General features: G+C 39.2%; 1 protein-coding gene and 1 pseudogene across 1 annotated transcript; both read right to left on the bottom strand.

The window, feature by feature from the left end:
* Positions 1 to 2905: 2905 nt before the first annotated feature.
* Positions 2906 to 4016, bottom strand: SPZ1 (spermatogenic leucine zipper 1). The gene is given in 2 exon segments (XM_090278974.1): positions 2906 to 4001; positions 4003 to 4016. Coding segments are annotated over 2 exon segments (1110 nt in total).
* Positions 4017 to 22139: 18123 nt separating this feature from the next.
* Positions 22140 to 22550, bottom strand: LOC150008603 (uncharacterized protein C11orf97 homolog pseudogene; annotated as a pseudogene).
* Positions 22551 to 24928: the final 2378 nt, after the last annotated feature.

Below are 24928 nucleotides of genomic sequence, written 5' to 3'. Positions count from 1 at the left end.
TTTCTGCTTTCAAGAGTTTTACTTTGTAGGTTTTAGAAATTTGAGTGCCTTGAACTTCTTTGAGTATATTTTTTGGAGTTCATGTAGTTTCTTGAATCACTATGTTTACGCCTTTTCTTACAGGGTGGAAAAAGGCCATTCCCCAGTTCCCCATAGGCCGTGATTTGGGGAGTGGGGGATGGGACTCAGTGGAACACAGCCATTTTTCCTAAGATGCTTTTGTGTATCTATGACTGGTAGCTCATTTTGGCGCAAAGGAGATGGGGATGGGGGTGCTTTGGCCATAGAATGGTAATGAAAGAGCTTACAGGGCCTGCACAAAGTCCTGCTAATGGCCAGAACTGGTTATCACACCCATTGTGATACAGGCTACGGTCAAGAATTTAAAAATAAAGTGGCAGCCATTAAGCAGGAGAAAAAGCCTTGCAGTTAAAAAGGAGGTAAAGGGAGGGCCACATAGTTTTGAAAACAGAGAGCCATGCACTCCACCTGCCGGCCTTGAGGTCAGGTGGGTAAAGGTACCATGTGGTTCTAGATTAAGAGCTCAAAATCCTCACAACACAGGCAAAACCTCCCCAATCAGGCACGGATGAATGGCAGCTGCCAGTAAAGCTGAACTGTGTCTGGGAAATACGAAGCCACAGAGTTCTATTTTCCTAGAGGGAAACGGTACCACTGACTTTTCTATTCTAAAACTAGCCTGGTTTGGCAGGGGGAGGCAGGATTATGTGTTTTTGTGTGTTCTGAAGAGAGTGAGACTTAACGACGGAAATCTGAAATTAATCTAAATCTGTATAACCTTTAAATAAACAATTCCTTTCATCTTTTACCAAAATCTGGTATTGGGACTTATGCTTTTTGGTGATGGGCAATCAAACCCCTCATAACTGAACAACCCATGGGTTCTATTTCACTTCATTAAATTTGGAGACTATTTAGTCAGTTTTCATTGACTACTTTTCAGCCCACATTATACCCTTTTTGGGGGGGTGACTCTGAAAAGAGCAATGTTATATCTTTGTTACTACAGGTTTTTGAGACTATATTTTCTTTTACAGCCTATTTTCTCTGTTTTTCAGAATGGGAAATTTCTACTGTTCCATATTCAAGTTCATGGACTCTTTCCTCTGACATCATCGTTCTGTTATTGCACACGTCCAGTGAGTTTATTTTACTTTTTTCCATTCTACAATTTCCATTTGTTTCCTCTTTATATTTTCTATACCTTTACAGCATCTGTGTATTTTTTTCATTTGTTTCAAGTGTGTTTGTAATTGTTCAATGAAGCATTTTTATAACTGCTTTAAAAATCCTTGTCAAATAACTCCAACATCAGTGTCATGCCATTGTTGACATCTGTTATCTTTCCTCATTCAAGTTGAGATTTTCTTGGTATGAGATGTAATTTTTTAAAAATGTATCCTGGACATTTTGTCATTATTTCACAAGACCTTGTATCTAATTTAAACTTTCTGTTTTATCAGGCTCCCTCTGATGCTGTGCCAGTAGGGGCAGGGTATAGAAATCTAGGTTACTCACATGGCCTTCACTGACATTCCACCCCACTGTGGTAAGGGGGTCAGGGAGTACCTTGTTACAGCAGGTGGGAATAGAACTTCAAGGCCCCCACTCTGCCTCCTCTGCACCACCCCAGAAGAAAGGGGGAGGAGCGACTCATTACCTCCAGGCTATGGTGCAAGTCTAGGCTCTCCACAAACTATTTGATGACGAGGGTGAGATGGAGGTATGATATTTTCCATGCAGTTTAAGCAGAATAGGGCAGTTTTTGTTCAAATGTGTGTCTTGCTATGCTGTTCTTTTCCTCATCCTTTGGCAAGGGAAAGCAGGCTTTGTGCCGTGGGATATTATGTCTAAATGCATTGGCATTTCTGGGTTGTGGGCTCCTCCAGTGCTCAGTCCAGGATATAAGAGACAGAAAGAGAACTCAGGGAACTCAACACCATGCTGTTCCTTGAATACAGGGTCCCTGGACAGTCATTCCCCTTCTCATCATCTTTTAGAGTCCTGTGTTCATTTTATACACATATTCAGGGGTTTTCACTTGCTTAATGGGAGGAATAGGGAGAAATGTATCTTCATCTTCTTTTCTGGAACAAGAAGTCCAGCTTCCTTAACAGAAGATATTGCTTGCTGCCTTGGGTAATTCTATTGTCCCCACCTGGAGGAATGAAAGGAATTTCTCCAGCACAGAACAAAATCTAGATACACATCTATTCTAAAGAAGCCCAGGCATCAGTCTGTCCTTCTCTAAGGGTCTCTGCTGCCTGGTATGCCCATCATTCACTAGCTGAGGAGTGAGAAAGGAATATTAAGAACAAGTAGATTTAGGGGATGGAGAAATTTATAAGAGAAAAGCTTTGTAAGGGTGATTTATTTTTTACTTCAGTATTTCCTACACTTCAGTGGATAATAGGAAAAAGGGGAATGCACTTAGAAAGTGAGCTTTAAAAGTTCATTATTAAAGTGCTACATACTTTCCCCCCCAGAATTGCAGCCCTCCTTCAGTCCAGGTAATGATTTTTTTAAAAAAAGAAGAAGAAACCCTTCATTTTGTCTGTTTTGGTTTTTATTTAAACCTTCATTTAATTGGACTTGTAACTTCACACTTTTGGTTAAAGTATCATAGGATCTCTGTCTGATAGCTACAAAAACAAGCAGATTGTAATGCACCAAGTTATGAACTTGATGTTGACACTAATTGTCATTAAAGACCAAACTTATGTAACTACTGAGATGGGAAATATGTCAATCTTCTTGCTCTCTAGCTCTTGCTTGGTTGAACCAAAAGATTTACCCTAGATTTGATGATTGATGATACCTGGAGTTGGATGTATTAGAGTTTTTTGAAGAATTTCCTTTCCTTCTACTTTTGATATTTTCTATCTTAGGCTGCTGGCCTCTTTTTTTCCAAAAGAGCTCTTGCAAGTCGAGCATTGAATCTGTTATTACGAACTTTCTTATTACGACAAAAATCCAGGCTTCTACGGAACTTGTTTCTGTTCTGAAATCTACCTTCCATGTCTTGCATTTTCTGCTTATACCTTTCTGCATTCTCTGCTACTAAGAGCCTCTGTTCTTTCTTGTCCTGTTCATAGTGTACACGGATTGGCTTCTCTTGCAGAGTTGCTTCTTTCTGCTGATGGAGCTCCTTGAGAAGCTCTATTCTCTGCTGTAAGATTTGGCATTCATTCTCCAGCAAAGCTGCAATCAAGTGCAATGAATATGTGTCGTGGTTCAGTTTCCTCACCTGTACCTCCAGTTCATGATCAGCTGACACCTCGTTATTCAGCTGAGTCTGGAAATGGACACCATCAAGAGTTACTCTTATGTCATTCTGAGATTTCTGATACAATTGTATTAGTTCACTAAGCTCAGCATGCTGCACACTCCAGTGCTCTGCTTCCTGTAGTAACTGTTCCATGTTATTCCTAAATTTGATATTTTCCTCCTGAACATTATGGAATCTGTACTCTGCTTTTTCCTTACTTAGTTGAGTTTCATTATCAGCTCCTTTTTCTTCTGAGTGATTTACCAAATCTCTTGCCAAACCTTGTACTGCATCCTTTGAGTTCTGGTTTTCCAATATCATCTCCTGTTTCCTCACATTCTTGTCTTTGTCTAGGTCTGAAAAACCAAGCAGGTTCTTCATTAGCACTTTATTCATTTTATCAAGTCCTCTGATTTTTTCTTTAAGTTCTGACATATCCTCAGAGATACTGGTTTCCTCAGAAGATTCTTTTGTTTCTGCGATTTTCTTTTCATAACTTGTCATATTTTTTAAAGTATCTTTCATTTCTTTTAAGAGATTTTCAGACTTCTTTGTAGTCTGTTACTCAGTTTCTTGATGGCAACTATTAATTAAGGAAGGGCAAAAACTCCAGGAGACAGGGAGAAGTGATCCACTTTCAAATAAGGCAATGACACTCTTAGGGTCCAAAGACTCTTGACTGAGATCAAGAATAGGTTTAAGAGTTTTGGAGGGTGGGCACTTCCATCTCAGCTGAGTTAGTAGGTCTGGTAAGCAGGGCATGAAAAAAGCAGAAAGCATTAGAGATCCCAGAAAGGTGATGATCCTCTGTGCACATGGGTAGAGAATGTGGAACTAAGCAGAAGTCAGAGACCAGAGTTAACGTCTGAAACCAAGTAGATGATATTTAGCTGAAAGGTGACATCTCAGACAACCTAGGGAGAAGGGAGGGTGAGAAAGGGGACCAGGAGCTGGAGCCCCATCTCTCCTCCTCCAGGCCTCTGTTATTTATTCCCTGACCCTAGCAACCAGGTCTTTATTCTGTCACCGAACCGTTGTGACCTATCCCCAGCTTCTCTTTCCTGTGTCACAATTGAAGCCTCTTAACCCCTACCCGGTGACTCATGCATCAGAATCAACTTTGAGCTAATCCTACACCTCACCCAGAAGGACCTCTAGGTTTTTAGTGATCTCATTCTAACTGTATTTAGTGACTTTCCTACCTCATTCCCACCGCCCAAAACCACGGCCTTAACTGCAATATGTTTCTCTACCACCTAGGTGCATGGCTGAGAGAAGTGCTGCCTGGTGAGTTTCCCTATCCTTTCGTAACACCTGGAGACCTTACTGTTTCCATTCAAGGAGAGATGCTACTATAAAAGAAAGTTATCCTTACAAAATAAAATACTAAAAGTGCTGCATCTTTTTGTGATTTTAGGACAGTAATGTCAGAAATCATTCCATTCAAAAATATTCTGATCCATGACAAAAAAAAAAAAAAAAAAAAATCTACTGCAGTAAGAAGAGAATATTTGAATGGTTCTTAACAACACAATTACAAATGGAACTTTTCTTAGCTTCAAATACAGGCATCCTTTAAAATGGACTTAGTAAGCTTGCTCCTGAGTCATTTACATCAGGTGATATAAAACTTTTTAATCATTACTTTTCACAAGAACTTGTTAAATGGCATAATTTATCTAAAGCATTTCAAATAGCTAAAATCCTATGGTGGGTCGTAGAAAAGTAACTGAAGTTACCGCGAGAATATTAAGTTCAAAGAACACATTCCTTATGTGAGACCTTTCCTTGGCCTTCAAAATCTTGCTCGTAAGCACTTTAGTAACTAGACGTTTGCTTTTAATCTTAGGGGAAAACTTATACTCTAGTAGTTTTTTTTCTTTTATTTCCTTAGGGGGATTTTTTTTTTTTTTCTTTCACAGTTACCAACTTACTTTTGCTTAAGTTTTCCCTAAGCCTCATGCTCATCTTCCAGCTGGTTGGGCTCAGAGCCATCACCTCATGACTGTCCACAGATACAGTAGTGTTGGTCTGTTTTTTACTTAAAGAAGAAGCACCGCTTCTATACATAATGATACCACAGAGGCCAGCAATTGCTTTTATGTTTTAATTCCATCTCACAAGGCCATCATTTAAGATAATTTTTTAATCTCCAGGACAAGGAAATTTCCTATTTTTTCTGACTTGGTAATTAATTTCTAGCTTTACTGCATTGTAATCAGAAAACGTAATATTTCTACCTTTTGAAATTCGTACTTTCTCTTTGGCCTAATAAATTATTACTGTTCATATGTATGTCATAGATACTTGATAAGAAAATCTATTCTCTATTTTCTTCTTTTGCTTGCAGCTTTTTGATGGTTTTTGGGTATAAATCTCATATTATCCTTGGCTTTCATTTGTATGGAAACTGGTTTAAGGTAGCTTAGTCAATATACTGAAATAATTATTTTCCTTTCATCAAAAGCGACTTAAATATTTTCTTCCTCCTTACAAATATAATAAATTTCAAATAACATTTTTATTAATTTTACTGAAATTTGGGTTTATTGTACATGGTAAAAGATATTCAGAGTGGTCCTCTTTTTCTTATTGACCAATATTCCTAGTGAATAAGTATGAAATTTAAATAATTTGAATTGTCTATAATATTGTTTCCCATAGCTTAATGACTTTTTAAAAAGAAATGCAAAAAGAAGAGCAAAAAGCTGTTTCTAAAATTATTGTAGAGAAAACTTTTAAAGAATTTCCTCTCTTCAAAGCCAGTTTGCCTTAACAAAAAATATGTCATATTAAAAAGTACATAATGTCAATATGTCTTATTTCTAGTGATATTAACCTTGGTCATTTTATTAAGTGATGTCTGCTAGGTTCATCCACTGTAAAGTTACTATTTTTCCCTTTGTAATTAACAAACATCATGGGGGAGATATTTGGTCTATGAAATTACCTTGTTTCTCCTCAAAATTTTACCTATACAGTATAATTTTAGTATACAGAGATGGCTCTTGCCTGTAACAATTATTACAGCGGTGATATAATGGTGATTTTAAAAAATCTTCTCATTTTAAAAATGATTATTGATTGGAATTGTTTTGTAAAGAAGAGCTGTCTCTTTTCTTGTATTTGCATATTGATTCATTTATGCAGCTATGTGGTCACATAAGTAAGGACTCACAGATATTTATTATATTTTGGGAGTTATAATTGAATACTATCATTTATTTTCTTGCCCAAATATGTATGAATGATGAATAATTTTAATATAATTAAAATATTTGGTATAATGAGGTATATTTTTATTTTATTTAACTGTTTTAATTGTCAAATAGGGTTTTTTTGTTTTTACCAAAGCATAATAGCTGATTAATGATGACTATCCAAGGATTAGAATTTTTATGTACACAGGGATTCTCTAGAGGGTGGGTGTGATTTTAACCATAATGACCTGTGTGGTTGGTTTTACATATAGTATTGTGCTTGTGCATAATCATTTTAGGGAGAAGGTTTTTGAAAATGTGAATTTTTATTCAAATGAGCAAAATACAGATGTAGCTAACAGTCTATGAACCCTTTTCCTCAACATGTCCTTTTCTCTTTGACCACCAGGTGGTGCTGTGGCTTTAAAATTACTATACAAACGGGTTTTTGTTTGTTTGTTTGTTTGTTTGTTTGTTTTAAATATTGGGCTCTAGCCTGATTGGTGTGGCTTAGTTGATTGGGCATCCTCTGCAAACCAAAAGGTCCCAGGTTTGATTCCTGCTCAAGGCACAGGCCTGGGTTGCAGGCAAGGTCCCCAGCGGGGGGCGTGCAAGAGGCAACCAATCTCCATTGTTTCTCTCCCTCTTTCTTCCTTTCTTTCCCTCTCTCTAAAAATAAATAATTTAAAAAAAAAAAAATTGAACTCTAGAATGGTGGAACCATGGGGATAGTCTTATCCACAGTCTTATTTTCTTCAGAATTTAAAAGGGGAGCTTCTCACTGACTTGCTGAAAGTTGCAGCCAGTTATGAGGAGAGCTGGAATTAAGAGTCTAAACCTTCTGCCTTAACGTGTTAAGCTTTCAGGGGAGGCAGGCTCTGCAGATCAGGAGGCTGTGGAAGAATTTTTTAAATATCTGCTGAGTGTTGTACAGGAAAAAGGATATGTGGAAGAGCAGGTTTTTGAAGCTGCTGAGACCAGCTTGTTTTACAGCAACGCTAGCAAACAAACCTACCTTTATATGTAACGCAAATGGCATTTTGACTGACAAGCATGTGACCAGAGGTTTGCAAGAATTTAACTTTGTATTTCTCTTAGAAGCTGTAGTTCTGTCTTCCCTAATTCAATGTTGGCAGCAACTTTATAAGATAAGTACTGCAAATAACCAAAATCATCTGTATGTAGGAAAAATTTAACCAAAAAAGGCACTCTGCAAGCTACAAAGTATTCTCGAAAGAAATCAAAGATCTTAAAAAATGGAAAAATATCTCATATTGATGTATGTGAAGACTTGATATTGTTAAGATAGCAAAACTTCCCAAATTGATCTACAGATTCAACACAATCTCTGTCAAAATCCCAGCTGCCTCTTTTGCAGAAATTGACAAGATAATCCTAAAATTCATATGAAAATTCAAAGGATTCAAAATAGCCAGAATAATCTTAAAAAAGAAAAACAAAGTAGGAAGACTCACATGACCATTTTTCAAGTCTTAATCTAAAAATACTGTAATCAAGACAGCGTGGTGCCCTGACCAGTGTGGCTCACTTGGTTGGGTGTCATCCATCAAAGAGAAGGGTAGCTGGTTTGATTCCCGGTAGTTGTTTCTCTCTCACATCGATGTTTCTCTCCCTCTCTTTCTCCCTCCTTTCCCCTCTCTCTAAAAATGAATAAATAAAATCTTAAAAAATTTTTAAAGACAGTGTGGTATCAGGGAAAGGGTAGACACATAGATCAATGAAACAAAATAGAGAGTTCAGCAATAGACCCACACAAATATGGTCAATTGATTTTTGTCAAAGATACAAAGGCAACTCAACAAATGATGCTGAATAAACTGAATATCCATATGCAAAAAACAATAAACTTTGACACATACCTCGCAGCTTATAATAAAAATTTTAACTCCAAATAGATCAGATACTTAAAAGTAAAATACAAAAGTAAAATTTCCAGAGGCAAATATAGGAGAAAATCTGTGTGACCCTGGATTTGGTGATGAGTTTTTTAATACAACACTATAAATATAATCTGTTTAAGAAAAATTTGATAAATTGGAACTTCGCAAAATTAAAACCTTTCATTCGGTGAAAGATTCTGTGAGGTGAATGAAATGACAAGCCATGCATTGTCTCTTCACGTAGTGATCATTTTATGTGTGATGAGTGCCCCTGAGATCTACCCTCTTAGCATATTTTCAGAGTTCAAGACAGTGTTATTAAGTATAGTCATCATGCTTGCGTATTAGGTCTCTGAACTTATTCACCCTGGTTTTCAGTTAGAATTCACTTCTGGCCAAAGTAGACCAAGCAGTTTTTAACTCCTGCATACAGTGTCTGAGGATCCCTAGGATGCTCTTAAGACAGATTGTCAAAATGACATGCTATACACCAAACACTGTCATGCTTTTATGGTAATAAGACTAATGATTTTGTAACTACATTAAAAGAATTGCAGAGGACTTGAATGATGTAAGTAATCAATCTTCCTTCACTATGATGTTTCTTGGTCATCAATTCTGTCTTGTTTCTTAATTTCTAAAGACAAGCTTCTACCTCTAAAGCAAAAAAGAGCTAAGGAGGAAATCCATGTGGGAATAAGGATAAGCAGAACCCAAGTGGTTTGTCTCTAGGTGTCAGATTTCCATTCTCTTGCCCATCAAAATTGGCATCACCTCCTTTTTTTTTTCCTTTTCTTCTTTATCTCCTCTGGGCTTCCGAAAGACACAAGATTTTACTGGCTACATTACTACACATGTCGAAACCTCTAAAAATAAGAAAGAACACTGCATCCTTGCCTGCCCTCTGGATAAGTTCCTACCTCTCTTCTCCTTCCTAGCAAATGGCTGAGCACTGTTTCCATTTCCTCACCCCTTCTCACTCCTCAAACCACTGGAATCTGCCTCCTTGCCCCAGTACATCAAGAAGTTTCTCACAGACCTCCTTGCTGAGAAATCCGAAGGCCAACTTTGCATCTTTATTGACTCGTCCCCTGAACTGAATTTGACACTCTAGGCCATTGCAGACATCCAGACCCAGAACAAACTTTGAAGTCAGGCAGCCTGAGTTCAAATCCCAGCATGACTACTTACTAGCCCTGCCAACTTGGCCAGTTAGTGGCCTAATCTTACAGAGCCTCAGTTTCCTACACTGTTCCATGGGGGTTGTGATTACATTTACCCATGAGACAGGATATTTATTGTAAGCACTGAGCATAACATCTGACACCCAGTAAACATTTGATGAAGTGACTTATTTTTCTTTGCATAGCACCAGCTTCCCTAATTTTGTGCCTCACGCGTTGCTCACTTAACTCCTTTCTGCATACATGCTCTCTAGGTTCCTGGGAACATGTCTTAGCTTTTCAAAGCCCCCTTGAATATCTCCTTCCCTGGTTATCCCATTTGAGTTTTTTAGGTAGTCTTTCATTAGCCCTACTGCTTATGCCCACCTCAGGCAGTGTTGAACAATTGCTGCTCATAGTTTTTATAAATGCCTTGGCTGTTCTCACATTGTGAGCTCATAGGCAGGTGAAATAGAGACAAGACTTGCGAATGGAACTTTTCATGGAGCTTCCAGATAGGTCAAATAGTGACAGTTCCCTGAGGTGGGGTGCTCCAAACCTATTCTACCTGCCATGGCAGCTGTGATGTTGCTGGTTCTCAACTGTGAGACCATTGCAGAACTGGGGAAGGAAGCAGGAGGGTAGGGCAAGTTAATTGCCACAAAACTCAGTCATTTCTCAGAGATTCACTTGTTTTTCTTCCATAAATGCTCTTTGGATTGCTGCAAGCCTTTCATTAATCTCTAGACTTCTAAAAGAGTTGACTTTTTTCTCCCAGTGATCTTATTGCTTACATGGAGGAGCGGATTCTCAGAGGTCCTTATTCTATTATCCTTAGTCCAAAACCACCCACCATCTCCCCCTAAGCCCCAAACTGCCATCCCTGCTTAGCTTCTTACCTTCTTAAATTGTACCTGCAAAGTTCAATTGACCAGAAACCTGGAAATCATCTTTGGCTCCTCTCTCTCTCTCTCTTCCTCCCTCGTTCCTTTCCTGCATCCTTGAGTTCAATCAAATACCAAATCCCAACCATTCCACCTCCTAAGCCTCTCTCAAGCTCATCTTTCTTCTCAACTCCACTCTAAAGACCAAAGTCCCATTACCAGCGTCTCTCCCTTTAACACCTACCTCTCATGGGTTTCCTTCTTTCCCCTCTATGACCTTCATTATACTACAGTCATGAGGATCATCTGAAAATGCAGAATAGTGGAGGATACGAGTTCAGGCTTGGGACTCAAGCTGACATGGAGGGTCCTGTGCCAACTTTGCTATTTACTAGCTCTGGGTCCTTGGGCAAAGTACTTATCCACCCTGTGACTCAGTTTCCTCCTCTATAAACATGGAACACTTGTTCTTAGGTTCATAGGGTATTTATGAGGATCAGATGAGAAAATCCTAGTAAAGGATTTATTACATTGTCAACATTTAGTAAGGACTCAACATATGATAAAAATATATTATTGGACTAAAACTGCAACTGTAACATGACTTGTAATGCACAATAGCATTTGGCAGGGGTTTACCCTTCCAACTTCTTCTCTCATCACTTCCCCACCTACCCTGTCTTGGAGCCATTAGAAATTCTGTTTATCTGTATATGTGAGAACATATGATGATATTTCTCAGTTCTCACCTCTCAGCTCTCAGTTTTTAAACATGTTCGTCTCTGCCTGAAATACCTGCTGTTTCTCCAACTTACCAAACGCGCTTCTGGTTCAGGACCTTTGTACGGGTTATTCCTTCTGCCTGGCAGGATCTTCCCCAGATCTTCACACAGCTCACCTCCCTCCACTCAAGTCTCTACACAAAATGTTATCCCCTTAATGCAGCCTCCCCTGACCACCGGATGTAAAGTGCACTCCCATGACTCCCTGTTACTCTGCTTTGTTGTCCTCTACAGCCCTTATTCCTGCCTGGCATTATCAACTTTTTATTACTTGCCTGTTTTCTCTGTCAGAATGTAAGCTCTACCAAGGTAAGAATTTTGCCTTGTTCCTTTGTCGTATCTCTAACACTTATAAAATTCTTGACTCATGAAAGACACTTAGTAAATGCAGGTGGAATAAATGTGAAATCTTGATGAGCTTTCCTGGTAAGGTTCACTATATAAAACTATACCAGGATGCAGATAAGGAATAGATATTATTTTAGATACCCAAAATGACCTCTGAAGACCAGATACAGGACCATTGACAGACACAGGTTCACTTCGACAGATCTATTCCATTAACACAAGAGTAAGAGATTCCAGGTGGATACAATATCAACAACAGTTATAGCCCTGACTGGGTGCTCAGTCAGTTAGAGTGTTGTTGACTCAATACGCCAAAGTCGCAGGTTCAATCCCCAGTCAGGGTAAATACAAGAATCAACCAATGACTGCATAAATAAGTGGAACAATAAATCTCTCCCTCTCTCAAATCAAGAAATAAAAATTTTTAATATTAAAAATAGTTGTAGGCTTTCACTAGTTTCAAAGGGTGAAACAAAATATGGATTAGTAAATCCCTCTGAAAAGTTTCTATTGTTATGGTCTTCCTGGGGTTGGTTGGACATCTCTGGCTTTTGAGAACGTATTATCCTTTGACACACACATATTAATATCTGTCCTGGGCTAGGGCTTACATCTTTTACCTAGCACTCATCTGCAATGCATGCTATCAGCCAGCTGTTATGCTTTCATACCATGAAGAGAAACCTTCATAAGAAGGTTCATAAGATCTTTGTTTCCTGTACTTTATCCTTCCCCTTCTTGAATTTTCCACTTGTGGAATATTACCTACCCTATACTAGCTAATATTTCTGCTCTCTCACTTCCTAGTCTTACTCGTCCTGAAACAGCTTCTTTGGAAGAATGCTGCCTTTCTACCTAAGAGTTCATTAAAGATATCAACTTTCTGATACAAAGTTTTGTATTCATTTTCCAATAGAGCTTTGGCTTAAAGCAGTGAGCAAGAGCAACGTTCCAACTTTTCTGTTCTTGCTGTGTTAGCAACTCAGCACTCAGTTCGGGTTGGAAATGGCCTCTATCTTTTTCAACTATCATTAACAAAGGTTCCTTTTGTGGGCCATCTATCATGTTTTCTAACTTCTCAGTCTGGTCACCTGCCAGCTATTTCAGCTGCACAATGCCATTACTCAAAACTTGAACTTTATTTATTTTATTTTTTTTTTAAAGCAAAAGCACTAGCTATGTCTTTGGGAAATTTCTGACAACGTTTGATGAGATCACTGAGCTCATTTCAGTGTTCTGCTTCCAGTTTGTAAGTGTCCAACTCTCTTCAGCCCAGCGCACTCTTTTTTAACCCTTTGGAATTCAAGTTTTGTCCCTTTACTTAGATGAACTTCATTAAAGGTTTTCACCTCTGAAAGGCCAAAGTCCTTGCACAAACCGGTAATATCTCCACTGAGTTCTTTCATTCAAGCCTTTTGATTGCATCTCTAAGTACACTTCCTCAAAGAGATTCTTATTCTTATTTGTATCTTGGATTCCTCAAAAAACTTTTTTGTAGCTCTGATGATCTATTGATAACCTGACAACTCTCTAAGAATTTCTTTTTCTTCCCTCAAGAGGTTTTTGTTTTTGTTTTTAATTCTCACCTGAGGTTATGTTTATTGATTTCAGAGAGAAAGGTAGAGAGAGAAATGCGGTTGTGAGAAACATAGATTGGTTGTCTCCCATATGCACCATGACTGGGGATTGAACCCGCAACCTAGGTATGTGCCATGACCAGGAATCAGGTGCGCAATCTGGCCAGGTCCCCCAAAAGGTTTTTAAATTTCTGCACCATGTGCTGCCAATCACCTCATATCTTTTTCTCTTTATGGGCAGAAGCATTCTCCCTGAAGAAAATGTTTAAGTAATTAGTTCCTAGTAAGACAGTTGTACTCATAGACTCCCAAGGCACTTATTGAAAATCAAGCTGTGGTTACCACAGTGGGGAATGGTGATGTGGCAGAGAACAGATGGGTGAGGCCAGCAGGCCCGAGACAAGAGCCTAAGCCAGGAACAGACAGTGGGTGCATCAGCTGAAGCTGATTCTTGGCAGAGCCATATGAGAAGAAAAGTCCAGGAGAAGGAAGAGCTAGAATTCAGGATACATTGGTCCCCCAGGAATTCCTGCTGTACAGCGCTTGGCTCTGGCACCCAGATATTAATTCCATAATCAAGCAGGGCTGATCCATCCCCAGATCTTATTCCTGCCCTCCTGTGGTCAGACTTTCTCCTCAGCAGTACAGGTAGCCACTGTACTGGATTAGAAACAGATACTCCTTCCAGCTTCCAGGATGTTTTCCTGCCATTTACCCCACGATGATTGTAATAAAGGTACAAATCTGTAAGAGTATGATCTGACTGGTGCCCCCTAAAGTCATGCCATCCCCAACCTGCATAATCAGACACAGTGACCTTCCCCTCCTGGCCTCTGCATCATGACCTCCTTCCCCAGATCCCCTTGGGCTTCTCTAACTCTATACCCTAGAATGATCCTAAAAATAAACGCTGTCTTTCTTCTGGGAAGGTCTCCAGTTCACTTCATCCCATCTGCCCTCCCCCTTTTTCCAGCCCCTCCAACTAGTTTAAGACAGAAGGTAAGTCCCTCAAGTCATGAGTATCCATAGAAGCCCAAAATATTTAAAGGAGTTAATTAAACTTCATAAGAAACTGAGAAGAATGTTTTTGCACAGGAGAGGACTGGGCATTGCATGGTCTGAGTCCTAGTTCCAGGTGTGCCAATCGCTAAGCCAGGTGATCTCTGGCATTTTACGATGGCCTTAGAGATGTCATTGTAGCTGATTGTGAGTGCTGCTTCTCCATTTGGCATTCTCTGCATGTCCAGTGGTCAAAGGTTAATGACCAGACTGAAGGAACAGTAAGAAACCTGGAAATTGGTTCACTTCTCTTTGGGAATGACACGACTAAGGAGAAATTGCTTACCTGGGAGGATTGAATCATGTCATACTACCTAGACTTCGACGAGCATCCTGACACTTTACTGGTGTCTCTTTCATTTCAAAGTCAGTGCCACTTCTAGCTTCTACTTAGGCAGATTTTGACCATAGTATGAACGAGTGTTTAAGGTCTTAGACCGAGTCCATTTGTCAGTTAAGGAAGTTTCCTTCTATTTCTAATCTGTCATGAACAAATGTTGACTTTTATCAAATGTGTTTTCTGCATCAATTAAAAGGATCGTGTGGCTTTCTCCTTAAATCTGTTACATCCGATGAATTACATTGGTAGTTTTCTAATAATAAACCACCCCTGGATATTTCAGAAGCTTATTCTTTTTACACTATTGAAAGGGATTTGCTTGTATTTTATTTAGGATTTTTCCATCTATGTTTATAAACAGAGGTTTAAGTACAAAAGAGAGTTTATTAGCTTATTTAACTGAAAATTCCAGAGGTAATTCCAATTATGTTTATAAGTGAGAGAGATTTAAAATTCTCTTTTTGTGCTGCCATTGTCTGGTTTGGGTGTCAGGGTTCAATAAGTCTTTTAAAATGAATTGTGTGACTTTTCTTTTTTCTAGTCTCTGAAATAGTTTGTGTAAAATGAAGATTAGCTGTCCCTTGAAGTTTTATTAAATAAACCTCTAAAAATATCAAAGTGAAGTTCTACTTGGGCAGGATGATGTGTGGATAACTTGGATGAACTCCCCAGTAAAACAACGATGCACAGTGGAGTAAATATTTTTTAAATTATGTAACTGTATTGCTGAGCTGGCAAAAAAAGAAGTCAGAAGGAAGGAAAGTAGGAATTCAGGGGAAGTAAGAAACCAGATTCTTCCCTCAGGGCATTGCCAAATCCTCTTAAACTTGAATTTCAGTTTTGAAGGTTGAGTCTAATACAGGAGAAGAGGTGACAAAACCCATCTCTGAGTCCAATAGAAGACTCCTCTAAAAAGCTGGATCTGCAAAATCTAAGGCCTTTGTATAGGGTAAACTAGAAATAAATGCATATCACAGAAGAGGACAATAAGGAAAGTTGCTTATCTTGACATTGTTGCTGAGTGGAGGGAATGGGAAATGAGTTCCCTGAGAAGTTAAAAACCAATTTTTGTCTGGCACAGGCTGCCTGGAGTACAGATTATATTTCTATGCAACAAATAATGCGACTGTATGGTCTGGTCAATGGAATGTCAGTGGAAGTGATGCTTGTATTTCATCCAGGACTTTTCCATGTATGTTCATAACTGAGATTGATTTTTAATGTTCTTTTCTTGTGCTGACCTTGTCTGGTTTCAGAATTCTTAGAAACTAGAGAGAAAAGTATTGAGTGAATCCAAGAAAGTGAAAAATCAAGAGCTGAATGAAACAGGGAAAGGGGTGTCACAGAAACAGAATGTTCCCATGAGCAAAAGGGATCTTTATTCTCTTTTTAAAATTTTTAAAATTTGATTGATTCCAGAGAGAGGGGGAGGGAGAGAGAAAGAGAAGGAGAGGAACATTGATTGGTTGCCTCTCTCACACGCCCTGACCAAAAATCAAACCTGTGACCTTTCAGCTCGCTGGATGACGCCCAACCAACTGAGCCACACCAGCCAGGGCAAGGGATCTTATTCTTTAAATATCCCAGCCTTGGGATCTTCTCAGTTTCAGACACTGTAGCTACCTTGAAAAAGGCTAGCTGCAATAATTAGTGATGGAATGTGAAGGAAGATGAAGTGGATTATTTTTGTCTTCATTCCAAAGCAATCTGGAGCATTTTGTGGGCTAGCAGTTGGGGCTTTGGAGTTGAGGTATTCAGAAAGGAGAAAAAAGGTTGTGAGTGTATTTGTGTGTGTGTTTGAGAGGGGTCCAATACAATTTGAGTACTTCTTGCATGATCTCTTTTCCTGAATGTGCTTGTCTTATTTCAAATAGGCCAGAACTCAACCTAAATTCAGTCTTTTGCATCCCTCACTCTTCTCTGTCCCAACCTGCCTCTCTGTGCTCCTCAAAGGAGTCTCGTATAACCTGCAAATCAGTACCTTGCCTTTGACCGAGCATCTGCCCTATTCACACTTGTACAGCCTTCGGCTCAAGGCCACACACCATGCAGGTCTGAGTCAAAGTTGGAGTGGGTTAAGGAGTTCCTTTACCTGGGATGTAACTGCTGCCTTAAGAACTATTCCAGTCCCAACAAAAAGCAAACGATAAAATTCTCTTGAAACACTTTCAGTCCCACAAATTCCACAGCTCCAGATATACACCCCTTGTTCCTGTCACTAGATTGAATCTTTGAACATCTTCACATCTGTCAAAGTTGTAGATTAGCAATCTTCAAGCCTTTTGGCGAGTATATGCCACATAAAATTATTTTCAAAGTATGTACTCCCTCATGCGTTTCTATTTTATCAACTAGAGTTTCTCATCAAATTTTATTTAGGTACATAGGCTATAATTTTTGCATATTGAAATTTTGACATGAATTTAACTATCAACATCATTCTTTTAAATGTACCCATTAATTCCAAATACTGTAGTGGTTTTGATATGTAGCACCATCCATTTACAAAAATACACAAACAAGCTCTTCTCTGACAATGGGAAATTTTATATCATTTTTTCCTCTTTAAATTCATATTTCCAATTTACTTCCCTTGCCCCCAGATTCGTATCCTAGTGTAACATATAATTTATGCTTGAAAGTAGCAATTCTCTTAATTCGTTGTAGCAAAAAAGTTAAATTTTGTTTAATTTCCTGTGAAGTTTTATAAATTACAATTATTAGTAATAGAACATTGAAATGTTATCCTTATTAAAAAACCTTTCAAAATTATTGACATAGATTTATTTTTAACCTATTAAATAAATACTTTTAAACAGTTTGTCTTCAGTCTGGGTGGCTCATACCAATCACTCTTCCACTCAGAGTCAATATCTTTTGTTTCCCATACAACGTGTCTCGGGCATCAGGAGAATTGGTGATGCGGTATTTCTTTAAAAATGGTTCCACTCTGGTCTCAGGGGATTTCTTCCAAGTCACTGACATCTGTTCTTCATTATGAGGCTGGCACTTCCTTGTTTTTACCAGAAGGTGTCAGGCAAAGACAGCTATCACCTATCAACTGTCACCTGGTTGAAACAGATGGTAACCTGCATTGGATTTCAGGAATATGAATTTGTGGGGTTTTGAGGAGCAGGGGGAAGAGCACCTTAGAATCAATGAGGTACAGTATTCTGAACTTTATGAAGCCAGCACAGAACACAAATGGACATTAGGGATCTGGAAATAGACTCTAAAACTATGTGTATCTTTTGTACAGCTTGGATAGTGCACCCGGTTTGAAGACAGTGCCCTTCTTAGAACAATTCTGAAATTCAGGACACTTTTGCACTCTTAAAGCTTATGGAGGACACCAAATAGCATTTGTTTATGTGGGTTATATCTAGTTACTGTATCAAGAGCTAAAACAGATAATGATTTCATTTCCTTAGATGTATACCAGGGACTGGAATCGCTGGATCATATGGTAGTTCTATTTTTAATTTTTTGAGGAACTCCATACTGTTTCTCACAGTGGCTGCGCCAATTTACATTTCCACCGGCAGTGCACTAGGGTTCCTTAGGAGCAACTTCCTCTTTGAATGGTAACTTTCTTATCCCAAACTAATATCCCTATGTAGATATTCATTGATTTAAGGGAGAGAGAGAAAGAATATATTGGTTTGTTGTTTCACTTATTTATGCATTCCTCGGTTGACTCGTGAATGTGCTCTGACTGGAGATTGAACCCACAATCTTGGCATATTGGAATGACGCTTCAACCAGCTCAATTACCTGGTCAGGGCAACTTAATGAATGTTTTACATTATCCTTTTACTCCTGCTGTGATACATGAAAAATTACATAATTTCCCTCGTTTTCTGCCTCTTCCTTCTGCCTCTTTCCTTCCAATAATCACTATTTTTATTTTCTTTATTTTCAGAGGGAATGTCTTTTGGCCATATTTTATCCACAGCTATTTTTATTTGGCCTATCCCATTTCTTAACATTGAATTGAATGTCTTCAGATGAGATAGTAGTGTGTACTCACTGGTCAGCTTGCTGCGGTCCTACCTGCCCATATTGTTCTATTCCCTGCCTTCTTCACTCATCCTTTCACCTGTCTACTTCCTATAGTCATCTACTTTATGTCGTCGGCGGCGGCGGCAGCCGTCCGTCTCGAGAGACGATGGTGTAGCTTCTTAAGAGTCTATCTGCACCGCCGAGAATGGCTGTGCAGTCCGACTCGGGAGTGACACGGTATCTGTCTCCTCCCGTGTTGAATCGACATCTTGCGATGACGCTGGAGTGTCCTCTCCAGTGAAGCTGAAGCTACAGAGCCTGGGCAGGGTGATATGGAGGGTCTGCTGTTGCCCAAGCAGCAGACCCCCCCTCTCTTCGCAGCTGAAGGAGCCAAGGGAAAGACGGAGTCAATACAGCTTGGCTTCAGGTGCGCCGCAGGAGTTGCCGGTGTTGACTACAACGTCAAACCGCCTTAGGGACTCTGGCTCTGGATTTTCTGTCGGGGTTTACTCCCTTAGCCTTTCCCCTGAAGAGGTATGCCGCAAGGCAGCGGAGGTTTTTTGGAGTCAGAGTTTTCCTTCTCTGATGTGCCCTGACTGGAAGATCGAACCAGCGACACTTAGCTCGCAGGCCAATGCTCAATCCACTGAGCCAAACCAGCCAGGGTTTCTACTTTGTGTAACTTTAGTAATATACCTACACTCCCCCCCCCCCCCATTTCTTCAACTATATAGAATAGTTCTTGAGTCCTATATTAGTTTCATATTGCTGCTATAACAAATTACCACAAATTTACTGGCTTAAAACAACACAGATTTATTATCCTATCTTTTGGGAAGTCAGAGTCTGCAATTGGTTTTACTGGGCTTAAATCAAGGTGTTTGCAGGGCTGTGTTTGTTTCTGGAGGCTCTAGAGGAGAACCCGTTTCCTTGCCTTTTCTGGGTTCTAGAGGATTCCTGTATTCCCTGACCCATGGCCCCTTCTTCCAGCTTCAAAGTCAGCAATATCTGGCTGAGTTCTTCTCATGCCACCATCTCTTTGATTCTCTCTTCTGCCCTCCTGTCCCCTGTATAAGGATTATGATTACACTGGGTTTACTTGAATAATCCAGGATAATCTCCCCATCTCAAAGCCAGCTGATTAGTAACCTTAATTCCACTTGCAACTTAATACCCCTTTGTATGTAACCTAACATCTTCATAGGTTCCTGGGACTAGGACACGGGTATCTTTGAGGGGCCGTTTTTCTGCCTACCACAACTGCTGATTTTATAAGAGTAGAATATTAATGGTTCTACCTTTTCTTTAACTGTTCCACCTCAAACCTCCCAGTCCCTTGACTCCTTTCATCTACATTATTTTGATTGATTGATTGATTGATTGATTGATTTTAAGAGAGAGGGGTGGGGAGAGAGAAACATCAATGTGTTGGTCTACTTATTTATGTATTCATTGTTTGATTGTTATATGTGCCCTGACCAGGGATTGAACCCACAACCTTGGCATATTTGGATGATGCTCTGACCAACTGAGCTACTGGCCAAGGCTTATCTAAATTTTGACATTGCCAAGCTTTCTGTCATTTATACACCATAATTATATAAAACTATTCTATGTTTATGGATTCATTCTAAAAGCTGAAAACTCAGTAAACGTGGTTTAATTCATTGTACTATATAAGTTCCCTTCAGAATTTTGAAGTTGTTGCTCCATTGCTTACTAACTTCCAGTGTTGCAGATAAGATGTCTGATGCCAGTCTGATTTTACTTTGGGGAGTAGGGGTGGGAAGAATACTGTTCCCAAGTATTCTATCCATAGGAGCTAGGATAGGCATAGTGATGGTGGAGAATATACTGCTATTTTTTGTATTTCTGTGTTACCAAACAGAAAGAGTTCATCTACCTGGCACTAGCAGAGCCAAATACTAAACACTGAGAATCGCAGTGGAAAAAACCTGGCTAATTTATTATGAATGCTGCCACCCCAGAGAGGGGAAGCTAATGCACAAATACTGGCTCACCTGCCTCCTTCTCCCTTAAATATTAAGCCCTCAGGACAATGAGGTTCTGATCAGCATCTGATATTCTTAGGAACCAAGCCTTGGGTCTGTTGATCACAGAGAGAAAGTTTTGGTCAAACCAAAGATAACAGTTGTGTTTTAGCTCCAGGTCCAGAAAAGCAGCAAAACTAGACAAAGGGACTCCATGGCTGCCATCAGGACCAGTTGCAATGACCAGCAATTCCCTACCCTAGTGCTGACCAATCAGTAGAGACCCATGACCCTGACCCTATATGCTCATTTTGATGAATCATAATATTCAATGAAACACCTGGAAAGCTGATCAATATTCTATTGAGATCCTCCCCTGAGACCGCCCCTAAAATTCCTGCCTTTAGAAAACAGATGAAAACCCTTAAGACAAAGGACCAAGCGCATCCACATGCCTTCTTTTGACTCTGTATCTTGTTTCCTGAGTTCACACCGCCCAGCTGGCTCACTTCTTTTGCTTCTGTGACTTCCTTCCTAAAGGCCAAGGCAGCTCTCTGAGCAGCCTGCTTGTTTCTTCTCTTCGAGTATAATTTTGCTTTGCATGCTAAATAAACTTCCTCTTAAAATTTTTTTATTGATTGATTTGAGAGAGAGATATTGATTTATTGTTCCAGCTTTTTTTTTTAAATTTTTTTTTTAAAGATTTTTAATGTAAAATTTTAATGAATAGGAGATTATGTGGTGTTATGTTAAAAGGGATTATAAATATAGATATTATACATATGATTTCAAACATGTAAACTAAAACATGCATAGGAAAAAAGAATGAAAATATATCAACAAGTTATCAGTGGTTGTTTCTGGGAAGTGAATTACAGATGGTTTTTTTCCTTTATTTTCCATTTTTTGCATACTACATAGATATTATTTTTGACAACTGGGCAAGGGAAGAGGAAGAGGTTGGATCTTTCACTTCCTTTCACCATTTTTTAAAACCCAGTAGTATTAATAAAATTATTTTTTTTCCTGTTCTTTTACATCTCTCCATTAAATTCCTGGATGCTTACTATTTAGTGGACAAATTCTAGAAAAATGATGAGCTCTAACAAGGATGGCATTGAAATGGTTGTCTCTGAGTCAGAGACTTTTCATCCCTGTCATGCATTCACTCACCTGTACCTGTACCTGGATTGATGTCTGTCTTATTTTGTTTTTTTAATGGATGAACATAATGATACCCCAATGAAATGTTAAGGTTTATAGTGTTTACCCTGAAGTAAAGACAATAAATATGCCTTTGTTTTATCATGTTTTACATATTTAACAAAATAGTCTGAATTAGAAGTGCAATGTATTCCAACTGTGACAACTAAAAATAAGTATATTTTCCTTCATTGTTTTCAGGTGCTTAGAAAACTTTACCAATAGTCTGTCATTACTTTGGATTAATTGATAGATATGAATTAATACCGATAATAGAAGTCATAGACTAATGAACATTTCTTTTTAGACATCTTAAACTGTGAAACAAGCTTGGGTTTCTTCTCTGTTTTTCAGACATTAGGAGAAAGAGGTTTCTTCTCAATGGAAAAATGTATTCTTCTTACCTTTGCAGCCCTCCGTGCCTGGAATAGAACTTGGCTTGCGGCAGTGAGGTGTTTCTACTGGCCAGTCCTGGCTTCAAGCCTCCCACGGGGAGATTCCTTTTAATGCTCCAAATCCCTTCCAAGGCCACAGTTCTCCACACCGCACCTCCCTCTGCGCAGGGTCCGCGGCTACTGAGGAATCCACAGTGTTTGCGGGACTCCTGGGGGCCGCCGAAGCTGGGCTCCCAGCCCGCTCCGCACCCCAGCCCGGCCGGCTGCCCGGGCTGCTCCCCGCTGCTGCTCGCCTCCGGCGCCTCCGCGGTAGTCATTGCCATCACCTTCTCTACCGTCCTGCCGCTGGGGTCTTCACGACAGGCCTTCTCAGCTCCACCGCAGGCTGGAGAATCTTGTTCCAGCTTTTTATGCATTTGTTGGTTGCTTCTTGTATGTGCCCTGACTGGGGATCAAACCCACAACATTGGCATATTGGGATGATGCTCTAACCAGCTGAGCAACCCAGCCAGAGCTGAATAAGCTTCCTCTTGCTCTAGAGTTATTGGCTCTGAATTCTTTATTGCCAAATTCAAAACTCAAGAGCTGACATTGCCAGTAACAGCTTTAATTCTGCATTTACCACTAATTGATCCCATGTCCCAGTAAAAAAAATGTGGTGCCTGGTCCCTGGGCCCTGCTTCAGTTTTCTGTGACTCAAATCACACATTCCTGTTTTGGATTTCATATTTTGAGGGGTTGGTCAGAAACAATGTGCCTAAAGCTCTATTTGTTTCTTCAGAAAATGTAGCCCAGTTATAGAAGAGAAGGTCCCTGCTTTTAAACAAAGCAATGGAACAGGAGTGTTTTATCTTGCTTTCAACTTATAGAACAGACATGGGGAAAAAAACCCAAAAAGAAAATATGAAAAATTATTGATTTAGTGATGTCAGTTCAATAAATGCATACTTTATTTTTAAGCAGCTGTTTCTGACCTCCTTATTTGGGTTTCAGTCATTAACTCTCTTCATTGTGTTTATTCCTCTTCCTTTTGAATTTAAGAGGAAAACAGAAATAAAATGGTCATTTAACATTTTCTTACCATATTTTCTCAGGCATTTAAAATTCTATTGTTGAATCTAAAACATTCTTCTGTAACCAAAATCCTATTATGAATAAATAAACTGGACTGTCTTCCTGTGAAACCTCAGGAAGCCCTTCCGCTTTTCAATTCTTCACAGAACAATGTAAACATTTTTCAAGTGAAACCCTCAATGAAAGCTTTTTATTGATTTTCATGAATCCATATGGTTTCACAGGCAGTTAACTGGCAGTGGTTCTTTTAAAATCAACCACCTTTGAAAAGAGCCTACTACAAAGGATGAGTCATATAAAATGAATTTAAAAGAAACATATAGGGTTCAATCCCTGGTCAGGGCACATATCAACCAATGAACACATGAATAAATGGAACAACAAGTAGGTTTCTCTTTCTCTCTCTCCCCCTTTCTCTCTCTCTCCCTCCCTCCCTTTCCATAAAATCAATAAGTCAATCAATCAACCAATAAATAAGTAAATAAATGAGAAAAATAAACAAAAAATTAAAAGTAAAAGAACTCTACAGGAGTGGTCTTCTTACACACATATTAAAAAGATAAGACAACACGAAAAGCTCATATTTGAAGAAATGAGCTCACCTCTTGTATATCCCCTCAGGAAGTTAATTAAAATGGATTAACTAGGAAAACTGAAAAGGGTACCTGTTCTCTTTTGTCTTTCTTCCTCCCTCCCCTCAATCTCAAAGCTTTCTGAATGTGTTTACTTTTAATCAGGATATGAAATTTGTTTTGGACCAAATTTTAAAACTGAAGTCAGGATAATTTTTCTTGGAATGTAGAACAGAAATGAGCTATTTGCAGAAATGTTTTTTTAAAGTTCATAATAAAGTTTAATAGTGACTGAAATGATTATTTACCTGATTTATCCAAATATTTATTTCTAAGAGAAGAAAATGAAGACTTTCAAATATCTACTCAAACACTGTTGCATATTTTAATTAAGTTAGAGAGACAAAACCTTTCAAAACACTTCCACTAAGTTTTCTTAACAGAAAGGTTAGCTCAAAATATGAGTGTACATGATACAATTTAGGATAAGGGTGGAGTGGGGAAAATATATATCTCAATATCAATTTTATATATTGTTATAGTGTATGTATATATTTCTTTTTTTTCTCTCTCCATTGATTCTAAGACTAATCCTCTAATCCAAAAGGACTTTAAAAAAAAAAATTAAATTGTTCCCAGAAGGGTTGACTAACGATGAAAAACCTGTTGAACAACCCCCTAGCCTCTTCATTAATTTGGAATTTGGGTTCCCTGAGGTGTTATAAGGAGTATATTCCTTTGTATTAACCTGGCTGGTTTGGCTCAGTGGATTGAGCGTCGGCCTGCGAGCTAAGTGTCGCTGGTTCGATCTTCCAGTCAGGGCACATCAGAGAAGGAAAACTCTGACTCCAAAAAACCTCCGCTGCCTTGCGGCATACCTCTTCAGGGGAAAGGCTAAGGGAGTAAACCCCAACAGAAAATCCGGAGCCGGAGTCCCTAAGGCGGTTTGACGTTGTAGTCAACACCGGCAACTCCTGCGGCGCACCTGAAGCCAAGCTGTATCGACTCTGTCTTTCCCTTGGACCCTTCAGCTGCGAAGAGAGGGAGGGTCTGCTGCATGGGCAACAGCAGACCCTCCATATCACCCTGCCCAGGCTCTGTAGCTTCAGCTTCACTGGAGAGGACACTCCAGCGTCATCGCAAGATGT

Source organism: Furipterus horrens, unplaced genomic scaffold, assembly GCF_987537825.1.
Source record: "Furipterus horrens unplaced genomic scaffold, mFurHor1.1.pri manual_scaffold_5, whole genome shotgun sequence".
Taxonomy (NCBI): Eukaryota; Metazoa; Chordata; class Mammalia; order Chiroptera; family Furipteridae; genus Furipterus; species Furipterus horrens.
This window is presented reverse-complemented; position numbering and strand designations above follow the sequence as displayed.